Below are 21,376 nucleotides of genomic sequence, written 5' to 3'. Positions count from 1 at the left end.
AAGATTCAGCCTGAGGGACATGCTCCAACGCTCTGGTGTCCAGTCTTTTTAAGGGGTACAAACCCAAAGGTTTTATGAAATTTGCTGCCTCCCTCAATGTGGAGGAAGATATGCACAACTTCTTGCCCTCCCAGTTAGAAATTACATAAACTGGGTTATATTACAAACAAGAAATATGTTTATTAACTACAAAAGGTGAATTTTAAGTGACTATAAGAGATAACAGAATAAAGCAGAGTACTGACCAAATAAAGCAAACTAGGCAGGCTAAGCTCAATATACTTAAGAAACAGATTACACAATGTAAATTCTCACCCGAAATGTTATAGTGTTGTTTTAGGCAGGTTGCAAAGTTTCTGTGGTTCAGAGTTCCAATTGTATTCCTTTTCAGACTGGACCCCGCCTCAGTCTGGACCCCTCCCCGCCTTCCCTTCAGGTGGCTTTAGCAGTCTTTCTTCTTGAGCAGACATCATGAAGAGGAGGATTCCAGTTTGAGTTCCTCCCAACCCTTAAATAGGATTTACATAAGGCGGAAATCCTTCGTTTCCCAAACTTGACCCCCCTCCCTTCTAGTGGAAAGTTACAAGAAGTCCCAGGTAATGTTTAGTATCAGGTGACAAGACCACCTGACTCTGTAGTATCACAGCGTCCATGAGTCAGTGGCAGTATGGAGGGTCGGCAGGAAGGCCAAACCTTTTCACAGTCCATTGTCCTCGCTGATGGGCCACTGCCCTGTCTGGCTTTTCCATTGTTGTTCCTGAAGTGTTAGCAGTGGGCGTCACCCAAAGTAGCATAATTGAAATACAGATACATAGTCAATATTCCTAACTTCAGATACAGAAATGATACAGGCATACAAATTGGATAATCACATTCAGTAAATTATAACCTTTCCAATGATATCTTACAAGACCCATCTTGCATAAAGTATATCTCAGTTGTCATATTCATATCATAAGGATATTTTCATAAAGGATATGGAGTGAAACGTCACAAGGCTCACACCAGTATAGTCTGAAGGATTCCAGCCACTCCGTTCCTGGAAACAATCTTTAAGTCCTCCCTTCCAGTGGACTGTGTTCATTTTTGGCTCTTTAGGAATGGAAGATGGGAGTGAACTTCTTCAGTGGTGTCATCAGTGTTTCTCTTTGAGTTGGTTAAAATCATACTATCTCTGCCTAGCATAGCACTTTTAAAAGAATATAGGGGATACTATTATGTCCTGGCCAGTGTTCCTTATCTCAGTAAAACCGATTCTAAGGACCTGTGTTTACTAAGGTGACTTGTTGGGGATATCTCTGAATCTACAAGGAAGTGATGGATCACCCCTTTCTGATGATATGGATTTGCCATTTGTAGTCACGCTGGGCTGCAAGATATCTGACCTTAAACTATCAGTGGTGTAGGCCTGAAAATGGCCTATCCTGGACCTTGTGCATGTATAACTTCTGGGCATACATCTAGGGAATACATTATAGTATGGGGTGAGGTTGGAGAAAGAGACACACATTCTCTATGACACAGAGATTTTGTGAAGTACTGGTTCATTTTATTTAATATCAAACCAAAATCCTGAGTGTTTGTGTAATGTGAAGTTTTCAGTGTTACAGTATTCTGCTGTATACTTTCAGTACATATACAGCAAACCTCTTGATTACAGTTTGATAAGCTATATATACAGCAGCTTTATTTCACTTTCTCTCTCAAAGAATAATTCCACAATCTGCTAGCTGTTTGCATGCATGTTTGTGAAATGTTTCAATCCAACTGCCCCCATCCTTTCTCCATGGCAGGGAGGTTGTGTTTGTTCAACTCAGGGCTTGAAAATATTCTCTCAGGTAGTGCTAATATCCTAACTGGCACTTTTCTTGGTAGGTGGAGCGATTCAGCCAGGAAGTGCAAATCCCAGAGGCTCGTTGTTTCTATGGATTTCAGATTCTAATTGAGAATGTTCACTCGGAGATGTACAGTTTGCTAATAGACACTTACATCAAAAATCCCAAGAAACGGTAATTCTCAAAGTTGTCACAAAGCCATTGAACATATTACCTCAGTACTGGCTGTGCAGTCTAGAGGGCTAGTCATGTAGCACATGCCAATATCACCTGCCTTCTTTTCCATACTGACTCGCTGGGTGGCCTTAGGAAAATCACTTAACATTTCCTGCTTTGTATTCCTCATCTATAAAATGGAGTAATACTAATACCTACTACACAGGAGTGTTGTGAGGCTTAGTTAATATTTGTACAGTGCAATATAATTGATAGATTGAAACAGTTTGGTTATGGATCGTTCTAGGAATTTAATGCTATTTACTGATCTGGGTTTGGTAATAAATATATCACTTTACTTGCATCCAACTTGTTTGTTGCTAATATGTCAACAAGAGAGTCTCTTTAGTTTAAATATTAACAGTAATAACAATAGCAAAAAGTTAGACCGTGACTGCAGATGTGTGGAGAAACCATGGTCCTGTAGTGAGGGTCATACAGAGCTGCATTTCCAGGGCAGCATCTTACACTGGGGAAGCTCAGTATCTCCTGGAACTCCAAGGTACATGGGCAGTGGGGAGATGGCTGCTATGTCATTTTGTAAGCTTATGTTCCTGCAACCTTTGGAGGTACTTAGCACAGTTAGCTGTGCTAGCCAGAATCAGGATTTGTATTCCACAGGGGCTGAAATTGTGCCCAGCTCCTGTGTGGGGTCTGCAAGGGAGTCTCCCTGAGCAGGAACTGGCCACTATCTGGCTTATAGTGTGAGATGCACCATACTCTAGTGGATAGGATACTGATTTGGTAATTGAGAAACCTGGGTTCAATTCTTGGCTCTGCCATGTACCTGCTGTGTGAGCTTGGATAAGTCACTTTCCCTCTCTCTGTCTGTTTGCCCTTGTAGCTTTTGTCTGTTAGATTGTAAAAACTTTGGGGCAAAGACTGTCTCTTACTCTGTGTTTGTATAGTCTCTAGCACAGTGGGGTCCCAATCTCAGCTGAGGGCTCTAGGTACTAATATAATACAAATAAATTATAAGTGTTTGTAATATTACCTTTGTTTCATTCTATAGAGAATTTTTATTTAATGCAATTGAAACAATGCCTTGTGTCAAGAAGAAAGCAGATTGGGCCCTGAGGTGGATAGCAGACAGAGACTCAACTTTTGGTATGTAGCTTTTTAATTTGGTGATTCCATTATATATGCCTCAGATTAACAAAGGGTAATTTTCTGGGTCTGAGCTGCAACATTCCAGAGCAGAATTTCTCCAGAGTTTAAGGGTTACGTGTATCTTGAGTTTCAAGTCCAACCGTGATGTCTAAAAAAGAAAAATTCAGATCAGTGTGTAGATCTTAATCCTGAGCTAATGACGTGTGCCAATGTCAAGGCCCAGATCATAGGTGTAAAAGTTCTGGGGGGTTCTTGTGTTATGAATAAGGGATAAAAAGGCAATTATGACTTTAACATGGGTTCAAATAATACTCTGGGTGTGTGAGCATGTCCAAGCACCCCTCCCCTCCCTCTAAAAATGAAATCATCTTACTGCGAGAACTTGTTTGATTCACTAGTGTAGACACTCTTGTTTTGGGTGGGAAGAAGTGAGGTGCAGGTTACGTTGTGTATTTGGGGGGGAGAAGAGGGATCATCCCAAGTAAGGTTTTTCTTTGGGAAAATTCAGACAATTATTGGTGGCTTTGCTGAAAATATTTCAGTGAGACTATTGAGAACGGTTAGTCAAGTTCCAAATGTCAGTTGTGGGGGGGAACTGTTTCCTTTACTGCAGTCTGCTGGTAGAGTTGCCTTGGCCAGATATAACATAGTTATTTATACCTTATTTTCCTTTTAGTGCCTTTGGCAACTTGTATTTTCTATACATTTTTTTTTCACTTTTTACCAGACACATTGCCAGATGTTTGTTGCATAGATGTTTCATTAGCTCTGACATTGTCAACTGACTGCTCAGTATGTTCATTCCAAAGTACAGCAGGACCCTGTCATTTCTTCTGCATACAAAGTGATTGCTAGGGGGTGAAAAGAACTTATTAGCCCAACATTATGTTTTCTTCAGGCACATTCAGAAATAGACACTCCTGATTCGAGATTTCCAATGAGCATATTAAGAACTTTGTTACATATTTCAGTATGCAAGAGCCAGCCAGTAGGCATTCAGCAAGAAATTTTGCTATATGGATTTTACTATCAGGTATTGCATTTAATCGTTAGCTTTATGGACACTTATTTTGTAGGATTGTCTGGTATTTTTTAGAGTTGTCAAGTATATTTCTTCTGCGTGAACTACAGGAATACAGTAAATATGCTATTTGTCTTTTCTTTTCTCCATATGACCTTTCCCTAAATAAACCAGCAGATGGCACCTGCATTCCATTCATTGGAGTAGAAAAATAAATGTCCTTTTCTTAAAATGATCTGTGTGGGGCACAGGGGGCAAAGGTGCCAGAGTTTAATGCACAGACCTTGCACCTCTGGAGACCTGGGTATTTATCTATATACATCATCAGGATGCTTTAAAATACAATATGCATTTCTATAGAAGCAGGGCTTTGGTGGGGAGGAGTACATGGGTGTGAAGGCACTGGGGCATAGAGTGTGAGGAAGAGAGGCCAAGTAAGGGATGGCAGCAGCAATGGGAGGCAGCAGGAGTGAATTTGGGGACATAGTACTGGAAGGGATCTCTTGGATCTTAGGGTCCCCTCCCCTGCTATCACAGACAACTCTGTTATATAATCCTGTTCATAAATTTATCATCTTGAATTAGAGATGAAAGAGTTTAACCGGTTAACCAATAAGCTTGATGCTTATTGGTTTCTGTTAATGATTAAACCACCTGGGGTCCCTCCGAGCCGCCGCCCCGCATGCCCGGGACTCTGCTGCCACCTGGCATCCTTGCGCACCTGGTATCCCTGCGCTTGGGATCCTGGTTGTCGCCTGGCATCCCAGCACACCCAGGGTCCTGTGCCTGGGGTCTGTCCTGGCAGCTGGGAGGGACCCCGGGCGCAGAGGTGGTTATAAGGCTACTGTTTTTACATGTTATTTACATCCCTATCTTGAATCTAGCGGGATTGTCTGCCCCACTGCTCCTAGTGGGAAGATGTTCCAAAACCTCATTCTTCAGATGTTTAGAAACCTTCTAATTTCTAGCCTAAACTTAATAGAGCCAGGCCATAGAGATCACAACTTCACTTGCCTGCACCACAATAGCTCAGATGTTGAGGGGCAGGTCCAGATTCCATTCTCTGATATTGATGTATTGTAGCGTGTACCTTTCTAACTTCCAATACACACCCTTCACGAAGGCCACTAGTACCTAGGTAAGTGCTTTCTGCTCTCCTTGGCAGTCTGGCAGGGACGCTGTAGGACTCAGTGCTCTGACTGCTTGCTTTAAGTAGAGGAAGCTCCATAATTGGGACTTACTTAAAACAAGGCTGGCCGAAGCACTAGAAGAGGTAGTGCAAGGAATTTCACAGTGGTGGGGGATGGAGCTAGATGACTTAATAGGTCTCACAAGAGCATAATTGGTAACCCCAGACTGAGGGCTCAGCTCCGGTTTCTTATGCATGACACAGTACGGTCTAGTTGGCCCTCCTCAACTGAGGTTTCTACACTGACTTTACTGATCTTAATAGTGCAGATACACAGATTATTTTGCTTATTTAGACAAGCTGCTATTTGATCTCCAGTGAAAGTGCCCTGCCCTGGGATACTTTCTAGAGAACTTGCTAAGACTTTTATGATTAAATCTTAGGAGAGCAATGCCGTGAGGAATATTATGGTGTATATTTTTGGCTGGAAGGGAATGTGAGGAGGAAAGTTTGGGTCTATCCTATGTGGAAAACAAGTTGAGTCATCATGCCATCTAGCTAATGCACAGAATGTGTTACAAATACATTATTGTGATTAAAGGGGTATTCAAGACCCATCGTAGACCCTCTTCCTTTAGTCATTCCCCCATTGCTCGTTGCAGAGTGATGGCTCCATTACAAAAAATATTCCACCTCTGTTGTGTCTTTTACCCGCTATACGCTCCACTGATTGGTTTGCAAGGCAGCTTGATTACTAGAATTGTGCAGGTTGTCCTTATCATGAGCTTTCCTCATGGGAGTCCACAATCACTCTGCTCTGCATTCCCTTTGCAGGGACCTTGGTGGACCTCCCCAAGTCACTTCCATTGTTTGTCTTTCTGGTTCCTTCGCTTCCACTGTTGGAAAGAGAAAACTTTTGAAAGTAATTGACCAGTTAAAAGAATCTCTTCTTGCACAGCAAACTAAACCTATGTGCTAAAAAGGCAGCGGAACCATTTCAGATGAATGGCTGCTGAAGAGATTAGCCTGTTTAGCCATCATAAGCATTAAGTAATAGAAGAGGAATATGTGCACTTCCATTGTACCAAATGCAAATGCATTTCCTAAAATGGAGCATTTATAAGTGAGCACCTCTAAAAAGTTAGATAAGGAAAACAAAATTTTCTGTATCCAAGTTATGTATTAAAAATTTTTCTGTTAGACTTCAAAAATCTCAGCCCAGTGATTATGAATTCCTTTAGCATTAGTTGTAACGACTCTAATTGTGAATACATCTGCTGATAATGTGGATGTCAAAGTACAGTGCCTTATAGGATTTCACCATTAATTGAACTCTGATTAGGCCTTTTTAAGATTAAAGTGTTCTGGTGAATTTTGAACATAACAAATCATTAAGTATTGCTGTATTTGCTCTTGAGATTATCCTAAATCTCCCGCACTTGTGTAGATTTTTTTCTAGGTAAATGCCTTTAAGCCTCTCAGTGTATGGGTTTACATGCACAGCTATAACTCCCTGGCCTGTGAACTTGTTAAATCTCAGAGGCTGAACAGGTTAGACTAGTCATTACCTGGATGAGAGATCTCCAAGAAGCACTCCTGATGTTGCAGGAAGTGGTGTTTGGTGATTCAATAGGTGGCACTCTTCTCTGCAGTTTACATCAATAGTCTTTGTGGAGTCAGTGGCTACTAGGCAGTGGGAGGTGCTGTCATTAGGCTAAGGCATAAAACAGAGTCAGATCATTTGTGGTCATTAAAGATTTTCAGCTGTTTTTACAAGAGTCAGAATAATAATGCTCTAACTTCCTAGATGGAAGAAACTGTAGAAAGCCGAGTACTTTACAAATCTTAATGAATTGCATCCTGTCTTGCCTCTATCAGGTAGGAGACTACTCTTCCGTTTATGTAGGAACCTGAGAGCCAGACAGGTTAGGCTCACATAGGAAGTCTGCATCTCCCAATCTTGTCAACTAGTCACAACCACCTTCTACTAAGAGGAACAGGGGTATTAGGCCTGATGTCCTGGCCAGATTAGGCCTGATATCCTGACCAGATTTCAGTTTGGGCAATTAAATTCTTCCTTCCGAAATGCCCCTTTTACTGTCAATAGGATGTGCTATTTTTCCTCTCTTCCTGGTCTAAACTGTTGTGTGTTGAACACTTTTAATAGCTGTCCTATTTCACTCCAAATGTGGTTGCATTTCATTGGTGGGTAAATGATGATGTGTGCACGTACATGCATGCTGTGGGATCCTATGTAATGAAATATAAATATGGTACCTAAGTGGATGATGATTTAGTGCTGTTCAGTATCAATGTGTCTAATGTAAGCTGCATACCTGACAAACTAGAAGCAAATTTGATTTTTCTGAGTCTTAATTTCCAGTGTATTGTATTAAACAGGGGAGAGAGTGGTTGCCTTTGCCGCAGTGGAAGGGATCTTCTTCTCAGGTTCTTTTGCTGCTATATTTTGGCTGAAGAAGAGGGGTCTGATGCCTGGACTGACATTCTCCAATGAGCTCATTAGCCGAGATGAGGTAATATGTGGAACGTTACATTTGTTTGGGGGTAGAGTGTTCCTCTAGCTGAGAGTAGTGGGTGGCTGGGCTCTCAGTGAATCCGCAGGCCAGAGGGGAGAGGCACAATTTTTTCTGCATGTTCCCCTCTCCCTCTAGAGCTGCTGCCCACACACACTTTGAGCAGAGCCTCATAGCCATGCCAATAAGGGCAATACTTCATCCATCTCTGTCAGCAGCTGTGGGAGAGGAAAAAGAGAATTGCGTCAGGTGCTGAAAAGGTGGGTTTTCACTGGGGAAAAGGGAGAAAGCAGGTAAGTGGATGCAGAAGGTGGGGGAGCGCAAACACCAGTGAAGAAAGGGGAAATCCAGCAGGGCAGAGAGGGTGTGTTGCTGGCAAGACGGAGCTGTTTTGACACGTTACTGCTGATGGGGCTGGAAGAGGGCAAAGGCCTGAGACAGTTCTCTGAAACCCAGCCTACCCTGACACACATAGTAGGATTCTTCCAGAGCTTGTTACGTGGACAGGTGCAGCATCTTGACTGGGGGAAGGAACTGGTTGACCTGTCCATTAACTTTAAGCCACACCCACAGTATCCTCTCACTCGTTCAGCCATAGCTCGGCTGAGGCAGTTATGCAGGCAGTGGATGGTGGCAGCACCAGTAAGACCCGCCCTCTCTGTTGGTGGGCACCCTTCCACAGTGCAGCACGTAGCCCTGAGTCTGCAAACCTTGACATTACTGGGAACTGCAGGAGCACTGAAATCCTGTGAGGGAGTAGGCTATTTTTAGAACATGTTTTAAGGGAGAAGGTGTAGGAACAGGTTTGAGAAATAAATTACCTCTGGGCAGATGTTAAACGAATGTAGGATAGCTTAAATACCACCTTGTTTCTAGGCAAGAATAATCAGCATCCTGAATAAAGCTATTCACCTAAATCATCTTAAAAGGAAAAGAAATAAGATGAAAAAAAATCCTAATTCACAGTATGAGCAAGGAATGAACTGGAGACACATGGCACAAGAAACAAAGTGATGGTGAATAATGGGAGAGAGCAGACTTGAGCCAGCACAGTGCTCAGCTTCCGGCACTGAAGGCAGCAGAAGTCAAATAGCCAGCAGAGCAGCAGGTGTGGACATGTACTGGACTGCGCTGCCAGCCAGGGGTAGCCACATACATGGGATTCTGTAGTGCAGCCTGTGCCCACTAGCTTTACAATGGAGGTTCAGCCTGCTCACCCTAGGGTCCTAGTGTGTATATGAATGCAGCTGGCTTTGCATTGGCTTCTACCACTCAGGTGGTGGATGGTACAGGTTGCCTTGTCCCTTTCTATAGCTCTCTCCAAGTACAGAACACAGTACTTGCACAGGGCCTTCTGCAGTGTTTGGTCCAGTGTAGGGGATATTTCTACTGAAGTGGCTGACCTTGTTCCCATTCTTGTTCCTCTAGTAACATACAGTAAATATATCTTGTGGAGTGGAACAACTGCTGTTCTGTATTACTGACACTGTTGGTGTGGAACACTTTTTAACTTAAACTATTTTTTAAGAAATTAAAAAGTACGGTGGCTTGTAATATATTTGTAAGGCTGCACCTGCCAGTATTTTTCTGGTACTGAACATATAGTAGTAATAGTAGTAACTACTGTAGTAACATTTATCCTCCTAGTCCCTCCTCACCCCATCTTGTAGTGACGGCTCCTCATGGGCGGGGCCCTGCACAGTTAAGGTGCTGTTAGAAAACATACATCAAGTTTAAAATCTGGAGCGCTGTAGAACCTGAAGGACAGATTAATATGCAAGATAAACATAGAAATGATTGAATCTACTGGCATTGGCTTAAAATGGTAAAGGATTCCATCACAAGGGAAAATAGCCAGTAGCTCTCGTTTAATTTAGAAGGAAGCTATATTATGATGATAGAATTGTTGAAGTACCTGATGGGACTGGAAAATAAAGCAATGTATGGCTCAGGCTTGAGGCAACTTTAGTGCTTTGGAAAATAAATTCTACTTCATGTCCACTAATAAGATCCAGTTTCATTTTCTATTCCTAGAAGTCATTGTAACCTTTTTCATGCAATCAATATGTGTGTGGTTTTCAGCAGAAGTTTTCTATAAAACTCACTTTCAGGTTAATGTGATGTAGGATGCTAAATACAATAAGTCTAACTGCCTTTTTGTGGCATGTCATTCAGCACCAAAACCCCCCACAGTTTTCTAGTTCAATTTCCAATGGCATAATTGTAACTAAATAGGTAGTTATTGCAATAAAAGTACAAAATGCACAAGGCATCTGTATTGAGAGAGGCTCAGCACAAAACTAAAATGATAAAACAGCAATATAAAATCCTGTAAAGAAAAGAAAATGTAAATTGTTTTTTGATGAATCTGGTTAGACAGATTGTGGGCACCACCTAATGCATGGTTATTTGGGGAATGTACAAGCAGTCATTCTCTTTTAAGCGGGAGAGCCACAGATTTTAAAAATTAGCCAAAATCCTACTAAAATATCAGGTAACATAATGCAAGTACCAGGCTAATGGTCCATCTAGTGCAGTATTCTCTCTCTGACAGTGGGCAGCAACTGTGGAACCAAAGGAATGTGCAAGAAATCCTGCAGCAGGCAGTTAAAGAAATTTTATTCTGGGAATTTTGTTTCTAATGCCCATTCGAGGTTAGCTTATGAGGGTTTATAACTTTTCCAAAACTCTTGGTTGGCTGATTTGTTTTAATCTTCACTGTTGTCACTCTGGGTTTTCTTATTGTCCATATTCTATGCAATCCTCTTCTATTTTGAGTTTTAATGTCCTTAATGAAATCTTGTGGAAACGAGACCTACACACTAACTGCATGTTGCATGAAAAAGTATTTTTCAGTTTTAGATTTGATCTTAGTAATGGAACTTGTTTTGTTAAATTAACCTCCTCCTTTCTGCAAGAGCTTGGAGGGCACGTGAGAGGAGGAAAAAATCTTAATACAGTAACTTCTCGCTTAACATTGTAGTTATGTTCCTGAAAAATTTGACTTTAAGCGAAACTATGTTAAGCGATTCTAATTTCCCCATAAGAATTAATGTAAATGGGGAGGGGGGGGGGGGGTAGGTTCTAGGGAAATTTTTTTCACCAGCAAAAGACTATATATATCACATGTGTACACACATAGTATAAGTTTTAAACAAATAATTTAATACTTGTACACAGCAATGATGATTGTGAAGCTTGGTTGAGGTGGTGGAGTCAGAGCGTGGAATATTTCCCAGGGAATGCCTTAGTGCTGAATGATGAACTAGCACTTGGCTGAGCCCTCAAGGATTAACACGTTGTTGTTAATGTAGCCTCACATTCTACAAGGCAGCACAGATGGAGGGAGGGGAGACAGCATGAGAGACAGAGAGACACACCCTGTGAGAGAGAGATGTGCATTGCCCTTTTAAGTACACTGACCCCACTCTAAGTACATTGCCTTTTTAAAAAGATCAGTAAGTTGAGACAGCAACTGCTGGTAGCAAGCTCCCTCCATCCTGAGCCCTGTCATGTCCTTCCCCTGCTCTATGGAGATGGGGTAAGCGGGGTGCAGGAGCAGGGGTGAGGACACCCTGACAGCACCCCTCTTCCCCCAACCCTGCACAGCAAGCAGGAGACTCCCTGGGAGCAGCTCCAAGGCAGAGGGCAGGAGCCTTAGGTGCCAACTCCCTGGGTGCTCCGGGGCTGAAGCACCCACGGGGAAAAATTGGTGGGCAGCTGTCCTCCCACCCCCCGCCCCAGCTCACCTCCACCTCCTCCCCTGAGCACCCCGTGGCTCCGCTTCTCCCCAAGCTCCCTGCGCTTCCTGCCGCGAAACAGCTATTTCACGGCAGCAAGCGCAGGGAGGGAGGGGGGAAGAGGGGGAATGCAGTGCGCTCGGGGAAGAGGCGGAGCTGGGGCAGGGATTTGGGGAGGAGTCCAATAGGGGCAGGGAGGGGGCAGAGTTGGGGACTTTGGGGAAGGTGTTGGAATGGGGGCGGGGCAGGGGTGGAGTCGGTGCCGGTGGCAGAGGAGGGTTGAGCACCCACTGGCACCACGAAAAGTTGGCGCACATGGCAGTGGTGGGGAGGGACAGCTGAACTGCCAGCAATTGATAGCCTGCTGGGTGTGCTCCGCACGGAGAACTTAGGGGAGTGGGGAGCTGATGGGGGGGGTCTGCCAGTCCATCCTGGTTCCAAGCTCCCACGAGCCAGCTGCAATGGGCTGCTCTTTCTGCAAGCGGTGGACAAAGCAGGCGGCTGCCAAACAACGTTATAAGGGAGCATTGCGCAACTTCAAACTAACATGTTCTCTGATTGATCAGCAATGTAACAACGTTAATCGGGACGATTTTAAGTGAGGAGTTACTGTAAAGATAATTAAAATATCTTGAAACCATGAGTGTTCACAAATCTACTTCCAATGTCTGATGCTATAACATGATTACATGATTTCTGTCCAGTATAAATGAGTGCCCTTTTAAGTTTTGAGAAATACAATTACATCAGTGTTGCCATCAGGGTGGATTTGATTTAAATCAAATTGACATGTTCTTTTCATCATCTTCAACACAGCTTCCTCCTGAGGAGGAACACTTCTCATGATGTTTCATTTGGGCAACCAGGCCTTGCATTTCTTTGTTGCACTGTTTGTATTTTGTACGGATGCCTGTTTTACTCACAGGTAGAGGAACTTCATTAAAATATTCCCAAACTGGGTCTCTTTTACTGCCTTCTGCCATTATAGATTTTCCCTTCTAGTAAGAGAATGGCATGGTAGATCTCAAATCAATGAAGGCTACACTCAGAAAGACCTCAAGACTTCTGGAATATGCTGCTCAAACAGTTTCACTTTTGTTTCTACTGCCTGTCCCTCCCTTCTCGCATTTGTCTCCAGACTTCTCCTTGTCCAGATATATTCCGCTCCCAACAATCTTCTATTCATTGAACTTTTTGAAACTTTTCACTTTTAGAGAGGTAAGGGATTGACTCTGTGTACACAAATTTGCAGAGGGACAATAGGGTTGAGGTCTGTTATTTCTCATCTATAAATATTATTTATCATTTTTGCTGTTAACGATCATGTTATCTCTGGAGACACAAATCCACAGTTTGAGAACTACAAAACTAAACATCTCTGATGGTATCTTCTAGACCAGTGGTCTCCAAACTTTTTTGATCGCGCACCCTTATCAGTAAAAATTTTTTGAGCAAGCACCTCCTGCTGTGCCGAAGCAAAATAAAATAAAATAAAAAAGCTGCTCAGACTCAAAAAATGCGCTCCTCCTGCCGTGCACCCCCAAGGATCCTCTTGCACACACCCCACTTTGGAGACCACTGTTCTAGACTGAGCACTGAGTCCCATTGGGTAGATAGAAAGCTTAACCTAAATAATATATACAGAAGCCCTTGGAACTCCATAAGATTGGGTCCCTATTCCATGAACTATTGGAACTCATTTACAAACCTTTTCTTAAACATTACATGAATATATTGTCTCATAGTATAGAATAAGAATTTATAATCTCTATTCCATGATGAGATACCTTTGAGCTATAATGTATCTTTTAGATCGGATTTTTTGAGGAAAAAAACTATTTAAATAAAAACTGATTTTTCTGATTGATTTTTATCCACCCTGATTGCCATGAAGCAGCAAGTTAGGAAGCTTATTCCTCTGAGAGACAATTATCAGTACAAGGCTTTAAATAGCAAATCATGAGGGGCAGGAGAAACTAAACTTTCATTCTTTTGTATTTCAGGGTCTGCACTGTGACTTTGCTTGCCTAATATTTCATTATTTAGTGAACAAGCCTTCAGAAGAGAGGGTCAAGGAGATCATTGTTAATGCAGTTGAAATTGAGCAGGTGAGCAGACAAGACTGATCAGTGTCACTGATGGCACAAGAGGATTTTCATGTGTAAAGAAGGTGATGCTGTAGTAGAATTTCTGGAATTCCTAATAAATGACTGGTCCACACATGTGAATCACTGTAAAATTCCAACACACCACCTACAATCAATCTCTTGGTACTCTTGCTTGTCACAGAGAATAGAAGGCAGAGATGATTTTTGAGAGTACTAGCCAAGTGATTAGTAAAAGCGAATGCCACCGCAGGTGGGTTTTCTCTTTCATGTTCAGTCACATTTACTTACAGGTTAGATTTTTTTTTTTTTGCTACACATAGGATCTGATCCGGCTCCCCTTGAATTCAATGGCAAAACTTGCATTGATTGTTAGTGAGAATTGGATCTGTCATATAAAAAAAACACAAGTGAAAATTCTCACTGACTCTTTCACAAAATAAATATTAAACATAGAAAGTTGCAAAGAGCCGATCAAAACAGGAGACATTTGCTGTGTTTCTTGTGATGCAAGTTATTTAAGTTGTAAACAACCTCTGGGTCTGATTTCATAGAAATATCACAAACGATATACCACCACCAAGTAGATACTATTTGTTCCCCTTAAGTTGCACTGTCCCTTCTTTAAATGTCACTGTTGTGTTTTACTCCAGGAGTTTTTAACAGAGGCTTTACCAGTAGGGCTGATTGGAATGAATTGCACTTTGATGAAACGATATATTGAATTTGTGGCAGACCGTTTACTGACAGAACTTGGGTTCTCTAAGGTAAGAAAGTTGAGAGAGATGACACTTCCAAGAAATATTGGCCTGTTAAAATGGCCAAGCAAAGTTGTTTGTGTGCTGCACTAATTTACCACAGGTGTGGGCATCGCACCCATGCTGCACTTATGTGTTCTGCTGTATCTCACTCAGAGAACAATGTCAATATTCAGATTTCATTATTTGAAACAGATTAAACCATTGTTTCTCTGGCCAGGGTTCCCCTGTAATTACTACTTGGATTTAAATTGGAAGTGTGTGTTGCATTCAGGTGTTCTGATTTTACGAGGCTATAATAAAGTAGAATCGTTTATATTCATTGCACAAGGTTAACAGATTAGCGTGCCCATCTCTTGGGTGGTCAATATAACGCTGAATTTGCTTAGATGGAAGCAAGTGACCTTTGAAAAATACTGTTACTCTGAGGAAAACAGATCTATTAATAATGCTGAGAGGAGATCTTCCTGAGGATAAACCCTTTAATTACACACAGAAAGAAGTGAACCTCTGAAAATAAGTTGAGTTGCGTAGAGTATTTTTGTGCTGGATGCATTCATGGTACAAACCCCAAGTAAAAAAATATTAATCAATATATAGGGTAGAGTGGCTCTCTCAGGGCATGAAAAGTAAATGTTTATATTACACTGCTTTAGTGGAATGAGACCCAAGTCTATTCTAATCTCTTGTTTCCTGAGATATTTCATGTTCCCTTGCTGAGTGCTGGTTGCCAGGGTTGGTGGGTTGAGGAGGGGAGAACCAGTCTAGATATTACCTATGAGGTGCGGAGAATTCCTGCTTTATTTTTACCAAGGGATGTTACCAGCAAGTGGATGCTGCTGCGTCGAGTGCTGGTCCCTATGTGAATTCCACACATGGGCACGCATGTGCTTCCAGTGCCTGAGATGGGAGATTTGTAGTAAGAAGCGTCTGTTGGTCCTCACATTTGCAGTTGCTCTCCTCATGCTTCAAACTGAGGGCATAAAGGGTGGCACAGACCAATGCCTCTCCAATTCCTTCTTACCACTGCCTGGTTTGACTTCTTTGTGTCCGCATTGATCTTCCTCTGCTTACAATATCTGTAATTATATATTGTAAATAGTTTTTAGTAAGTTTAGACCTAGTGTTTAAGTGTGTTAGTATTTTCATAGCTAGTATAATTTGTTTAGTTCTCCGGAGCTTCTCCCTGTGGAAAAGGACTATGCCAAAAGTCCCAGAGTTTAAGAACTGTATCTCCCGCCCTGGTTCCTTCTGCTTCATCAATGAACACTAGCGCTTCCTTTACTGACTTGGGGAGGCTCACTCAAACCTGTGAGGGATGAGACCTCCATCTGTGGAAGCATCTCATGGAGCTGGCCATAAGACCCCAGTCAGATGCAGGCTGGGGAGAACCTCGGTATAGTGGCCTTGTTGCGAGTTGTGCCCCTGCTGAGTACAAGCTCTGGACTAGGGGTTGAAAAAATTAAGCCTAATAAACTTCTCATAAGAGTAGGGAACATAAGTATAAGCATAAGGAGAGATTTCTATCTAGATTTGCCTCTATGAAAAAGGATCCCTTCCCGTGTTGGTCTAAGTCAGGTAAGTCCTCATTCGCTGGTCCTTAGGGATTAGGTCTGCACAAACCTGTCCAAGAAGGAAAGGTGCAAAGGAAGAAGGATCTAACAGTTCTGGTTCCAACTCCTTCCCACAAGACAGATTGGCCCTGTCTGAGAGCTTTACACTGTACAACTGGGAATCAGTGATTCCGGCACACTGAGTTCAAGAGCATTGGAGGCCCGGCCCCAGATCCATTGGTCCCCACCTCAGGAACTCCTTGAACTCCAGGAAGAACTGAAACCTTTACTTTTCTGGAACATATTTTTGCTCAGCTCTATTCATAATCTCCACTGCTGTTGGGCCTGGTCCTTTTTAGAGACATTTCAGTGTCAGGAAAAAACACCTCAAGGAAAAGAGGATCGTCCCCCACTGCATCCACAAGTTAGAGAATTCTTCCATTGGTGCTGCTGGCACCACGGGTAGAACAGGAGCCCACCTTTTTATCGGATAAATTGAGTGCTCCAGGGGACCCTTTTCCCCAAGGGAGACAAGCCCGGACAGAACCGCTCCTGGCTCTGGGGTTGGGGCACAGACAGGGGTAAGGGAGGCATGACCCTGAAAAGTTTGGGGACCACTTATCTAGACCCATCACCCCAGCCAGTCATGAGGCACGAATCATGGTTTCGCTCATCTTAGTTCTTCGCAGAAGTCCAGAATACCACTGAGCATTTGCCTTTTGAGTATAATCTCTTCAGTAAGAAGAGCAATGAGTCAGCAGGTTAGCCCTATGGCTACATTATGGTCTCTTAAGGACTCTAGATCAACTCTTTGCTTCCTGGAGATTTATACCCTGGCCCTGAAGAGAGAGTACCACAAGCAAACCTAAAGATATTTACTTTCATGTGGATATTCACTGGTACCACAGAAGCTTTCTAAGATTCATGGTAGGACAAGAGCACTACCAGTTTAGAGTACTCCCATATGGGCTAGTGACCGCACCCAAGGTCTTTACGAAAGTCTTCTCAGTGGTGGCCCAGATGAGGCACAACAGCTACGCCATCTTCCCATATCTGCATGACTGACTAGTAACATGCTGAACAAGCCAGGAAGCCCAGTTGGCAACCCTGTCCTTACTCCATTTCTGACAACATTGGGGTTCTGTATAAATAAAGAAAATTTCACTCCCACAAACACTGTAGAATTCATAGGACTGACCTTAGACTCGTCCTCAGTAAAGGCTATCTCCCTTTAAACAGATTTGAGGCCATGAGCAGTCACTCTTAGGCCTTGCACTACATTGAGGAGTGTGTCTTTCCCTACTGAGCCGCATGGCTGCGTGAGTGTATTTAACATCATTTGCTAGACTGCATCTCTGTTGCCTGCAGGCCTGGTTTTGGTCTGTTTATTCTCCGGACAAGGACAACATGAATACCAGGATAACAATACTGTAAAGGTCAGAGCCTTTCTTGTATAGTGGACAAAACCGGACTAGATGTGAGCGGGAATCCCCTTTCTTCCACCCATACTGGACGCAACCATAATCATAGAGGCATCCCTCATAAGGTGGGGAGCCACCATGTACAGTCACACTGCACAATGCACATAGTTCCCATGTGAGGCCAGAATGCATATAAATGTACTGGAGAGGAGGGCAGTTCACCTTGCCTGTAATGCATTCCTCCCCCTCATGGTTCCATCATATCCAGCTAATGTCAGACAACATGATTGACCGTCTTTTGTGTAAACAAACAGGCTGGAGTGAGATCTCTTCCTCTGTGTATAGAGGCAGTGAATTTGAGACTGGTGCATCAAGAAGAGCATCTTGCTGTTGGTGACATACTTACCAGGTATGCAGAAGACTGGCAGAAAATCTCAGCAGGCACTTCTCTGCAGACCGTGAGTGAGAAATACACTATTCTGTCTTGACTGAAATCTTCACCCATTGGGAAACACCATATTGGGACCTGTTTGCCTCCCAGACAAACAAGAAATTCAATCTCTACAGTTGCAGAGCAACATTAGGCTGAGATTCCAAGGGTGATCCCCTTCTGTTATCCTGGATTGACCATCTAAGGTACGTCTTTCCTTCCATCCCCCACTACTTCAGGTTCTATAGAAAATTCGCCACAACAGGGCCAAGGTTATCCTCATCGTATCCAGTTGGCCCAGACATTTTTGCTTCTGGACCTCCTATGAACGTCATCCCATCCTCCTACCTATATACGATCTTTTCTGGATCAGGAGAAGGGCAGGATCAGAGATTGCAACCCAGACCCTCTTCATCTCATGGCCTGGTATTTGGATCATCATACCTAAAACGTTCATATTCAGAGGCCATCTGAACTATTCTCAATCGCAGCAGAAAAATCTCCACTAGAAAATGCTCTCTAGCTAAACAGCGTTCACCAGAATTGGCAGGTATCACTGCCATTTTAGACTATCTCCAGTCCCTCAAGATGTCAGGTTTTTCCACTGGCTAGCTGAAAGTCCATCTGGCAGCAGTCAGTGCCTTCCCTCATCCAGTGAAAAGCCACATTATCTTTACTCACCCTGCCACAATTTCCTTCCTCAAAGGACTCATTAGGACCTTACCACCAGTGACAGTACCCACAGTACATGGGACCTCAGCTTGGTACTCTCAGCTCTTACCTTCAAAATGATGGTCATATGTTCCATGTCATGCCTTTCCATGAAGGTTGCCTTCTTATTTGCCATCAAGTCAGCCAGACGGGTGAATGAATGGGGTGCATTCATGATTGATCCGCTGTACACCATATATCACAGAGAAAGTCTATCTTGATTTCAGAGTTTCACATGAACAAACTTATTCACTTACCAATATTATTCCCAAAACCTCATGTTTTCAGCGAACAAACAAACAAAAAAGACTGCACTTCTTGAATGTCAAATAGGCCTTGGTCTTTTATCTGCAAAGAATGAAACTGAATGGGAAAACACCAAGAATATTTGTCGCCATAACAGAGTGCTCACAAGGACAAATATTATTGACTCGGTGACTCATTAAGTGGATCTCTGGATGCATTATTCTGTCTCATCAGCTGGCACGTGTAACTCGTCCAGACGGGTATGAGGGTCTACTCAGCCTCAAGCAACCTCAGTGGCATCTCTTTGAGCTGTATCAATGCTGGACGTTTGTAAAGCGGCTACCTGGGGATCCAGCCACAGCTTTACAAAGCATTTTGCTCTAGGCCAGGCTTCCATGGCAGATGCAGCTGTAGGCACAATAGTGTTACAGATATCCATACCAACTGCATCCTCACACTTCCCGTGTGTGTGTGTGTGTGTGTGTGTATGTGTGTGTGTGTATAGGGACCAGCACTTGAAGAAGAAATGGAAGTTACCTACCTTTAAGTGGAGGTTCTTTGAGACGTGTGGTCCCTATCTGCATTTCACTACCCGCTCTCCTTCCCCTCTGCTTCAGATGTTATCTAATTCATGGTAAGAGAAGGAACTGGAAAGGTGTCTGTCCATACCACCCTCAGTTTGAAGCACAAGGAGAGCACCTCTGCATGCATGGACCAACAGACGTTACTTGCTACAGATCTCCAGTTTAAGGCACATGGAGCACATGTGTACCCATGTGTGGGATACACATGGGGATCACCCATCTCGAAGAACCCACAGTTACAGGTAAGTAACATCATTTTGTGGATTATTCATGTGGGAATTCATAGGAGCATCATGTTGTCATTTCAGGAACTCCAATTTAATAAAGTTTGCTTTCAGGTCTTTCAAGCAGAAAATCCTTTTGATTTCATGGAGAATATTTCACTGGAAGGAAAAACAAATTTCTTTGAGAAGCGGGTTTCAGAGTATCAGCGCTTTGCAGTTATGGCAGAAACAACAGACAATGTTTTCACGCTGGATGCAGATTTCTAATCTCTCTTCAGAGAGCATCTTGACTTTTTCCCACTCCCCCATCTCACTTCGTGTTGGGAAGTTTTATGTATTTCTTCTGAAGTCTACTAGGATTTTTTTTTTCTGGCTTCCTACTTTGTGTGAAGTTATAAATTTACACTTGAATAAACTGTAATTTAGCAATACAATATGTAGGTTATAACCTATGATGTAAATATCTTTTTGCATTGCACCCTGTAAAAAGGTCCTCTTAGAAATTCATGCAGCTTCTTAAAGGGATATACAGTAACTCCTCACTTAACGTTGTAGTTATTTTCCTGAAAAATGCAACTTTAAGTGAAACAATGTTAAACGAATCCAATTGTTCCATAAGATTTAATGTAAATGCGGGGGTTAGGTGCCAAGGAATTTTTTTGGGGTCAGACAAAAGGTATTATACTGTATACTATACAGTACTGTACTGTGGTTGGGAAGTACCCTGGCTGGGAAGCACCTTTGCAGCAGCAGTGGCAACTTCCCTGGAGAACAGTCTCGGATTTTGCCGGGAATGCTCCAGGCCCGCCTCTTCCTGTCCCCGCTCCACTCCAAGCCCACCTTTTTCCCCCTCCTCCCCCCACTCCACCCTCTCTCCGGAGCACGCCACATCCCTTCCCCCCCGCAAAGTCCTAAGCGCCGCCAAACAGCTGTTTAGCGGCGCTTAGGATTTTCTGGGAGGAAGGGGGAGGAGTGGCGACATGGGGCTTCCCTGCTTCTCCTCCTCCCTCTCCCCCTCCCTCCCAGCACTTCACGCTTAGGACTTTCTGGGAGGGAGGGGCAGGAGTGGGGAAGCCCTGCGTCTCCGTTCCTCCTGCTCTCTCCCAGAAAGTCCTAAGCGCCTCCAAACAGCTGTTTGGCAATGGGGGAAGCAGTGGGAGGGAGGGAGAGGAGGCGGAGAAGTGGAACTTGTGCAATGCTCCCTTGTAAAGTCGCTGCTCTTCCACAGAATCTTACAAGCAGGTAGCCAAACGACGTTATAAGGGAGCATTGCACAACTTTAAACGAGCATGTTCCCTAATTGAGCAGGGACATAACATTGAAACAACGTTAAGTGGGACAATGTTAAATGGGGAGTTACTGTACTATAAAGAACTTGTTTGACTCATGTTGTTGTGACCATTGGATAAAACTCGCTTTTTTTAAATGGCTGCTATGTTTTACTGTGCTTTAGTTAAGTTAATTACACCTCTAACTCGATATAACGCTGTCCTCAGGAACCAAAAAAATCTTACCGCGTTATAGATGAAACCGCGTTATATCGAACTTGCTTTGATCTGCCGGAGTGCGCAGCCCCGGAGCACTGCTTTACCGAATTATATTCGAATTCGTGTTATATCGGGTCACGTTATATCGGGGTAGAGGTGTATTTCTTAATTTGCATCTGTGCCTCACTTTGCAGTATTTTAATCTTGAACCCAGATGAGGTAACACTGCATGTAAATATGTTCCTGCAAACTCTTCTGACAACAGTTTTAAA

At 43.1% G+C, this 21,376-nt stretch overlaps 1 protein-coding gene across 3 annotated transcripts in view; it reads left to right on the top strand.

The window, feature by feature from the left end:
• RRM2B (ribonucleotide reductase regulatory TP53 inducible subunit M2B) overlaps nucleotides 1-20,523 on the top strand; it is a 35,924-nt gene extending 15,401 nt beyond the window's left edge. For all 3 annotated transcript variants that reach the window (XM_034763403.1, XM_034763404.1, XM_034763405.1), the window contains exons 4-9: nucleotides 1,876-2,009; nucleotides 3,064-3,158; nucleotides 7,712-7,845; nucleotides 13,589-13,693; nucleotides 14,344-14,457; nucleotides 19,732-20,523. In XM_034763403.1, coding sequence (XP_034619294.1) covers nucleotides 1,876-2,009; nucleotides 3,064-3,158; nucleotides 7,712-7,845; nucleotides 13,589-13,693; nucleotides 14,344-14,457; nucleotides 19,732-19,884 — 735 coding nt within the window. In that variant the 3' untranslated portion in view covers nucleotides 19,885-20,523. The remainder of the gene's footprint in view (nucleotides 1-1,875; nucleotides 2,010-3,063; nucleotides 3,159-7,711; nucleotides 7,846-13,588; nucleotides 13,694-14,343; nucleotides 14,458-19,731) is intronic.
• The last annotated feature ends 853 nt before the right edge of the window (nucleotides 20,524-21,376 follow it).

The sequence above is a fragment of the Trachemys scripta genome, chromosome 2 (genome assembly GCF_013100865.1).
Source record: "Trachemys scripta elegans isolate TJP31775 chromosome 2, CAS_Tse_1.0, whole genome shotgun sequence".
NCBI lineage: Eukaryota > Metazoa > Chordata > Testudines > Emydidae > Trachemys > Trachemys scripta.
This window is presented reverse-complemented; position numbering and strand designations above follow the sequence as displayed.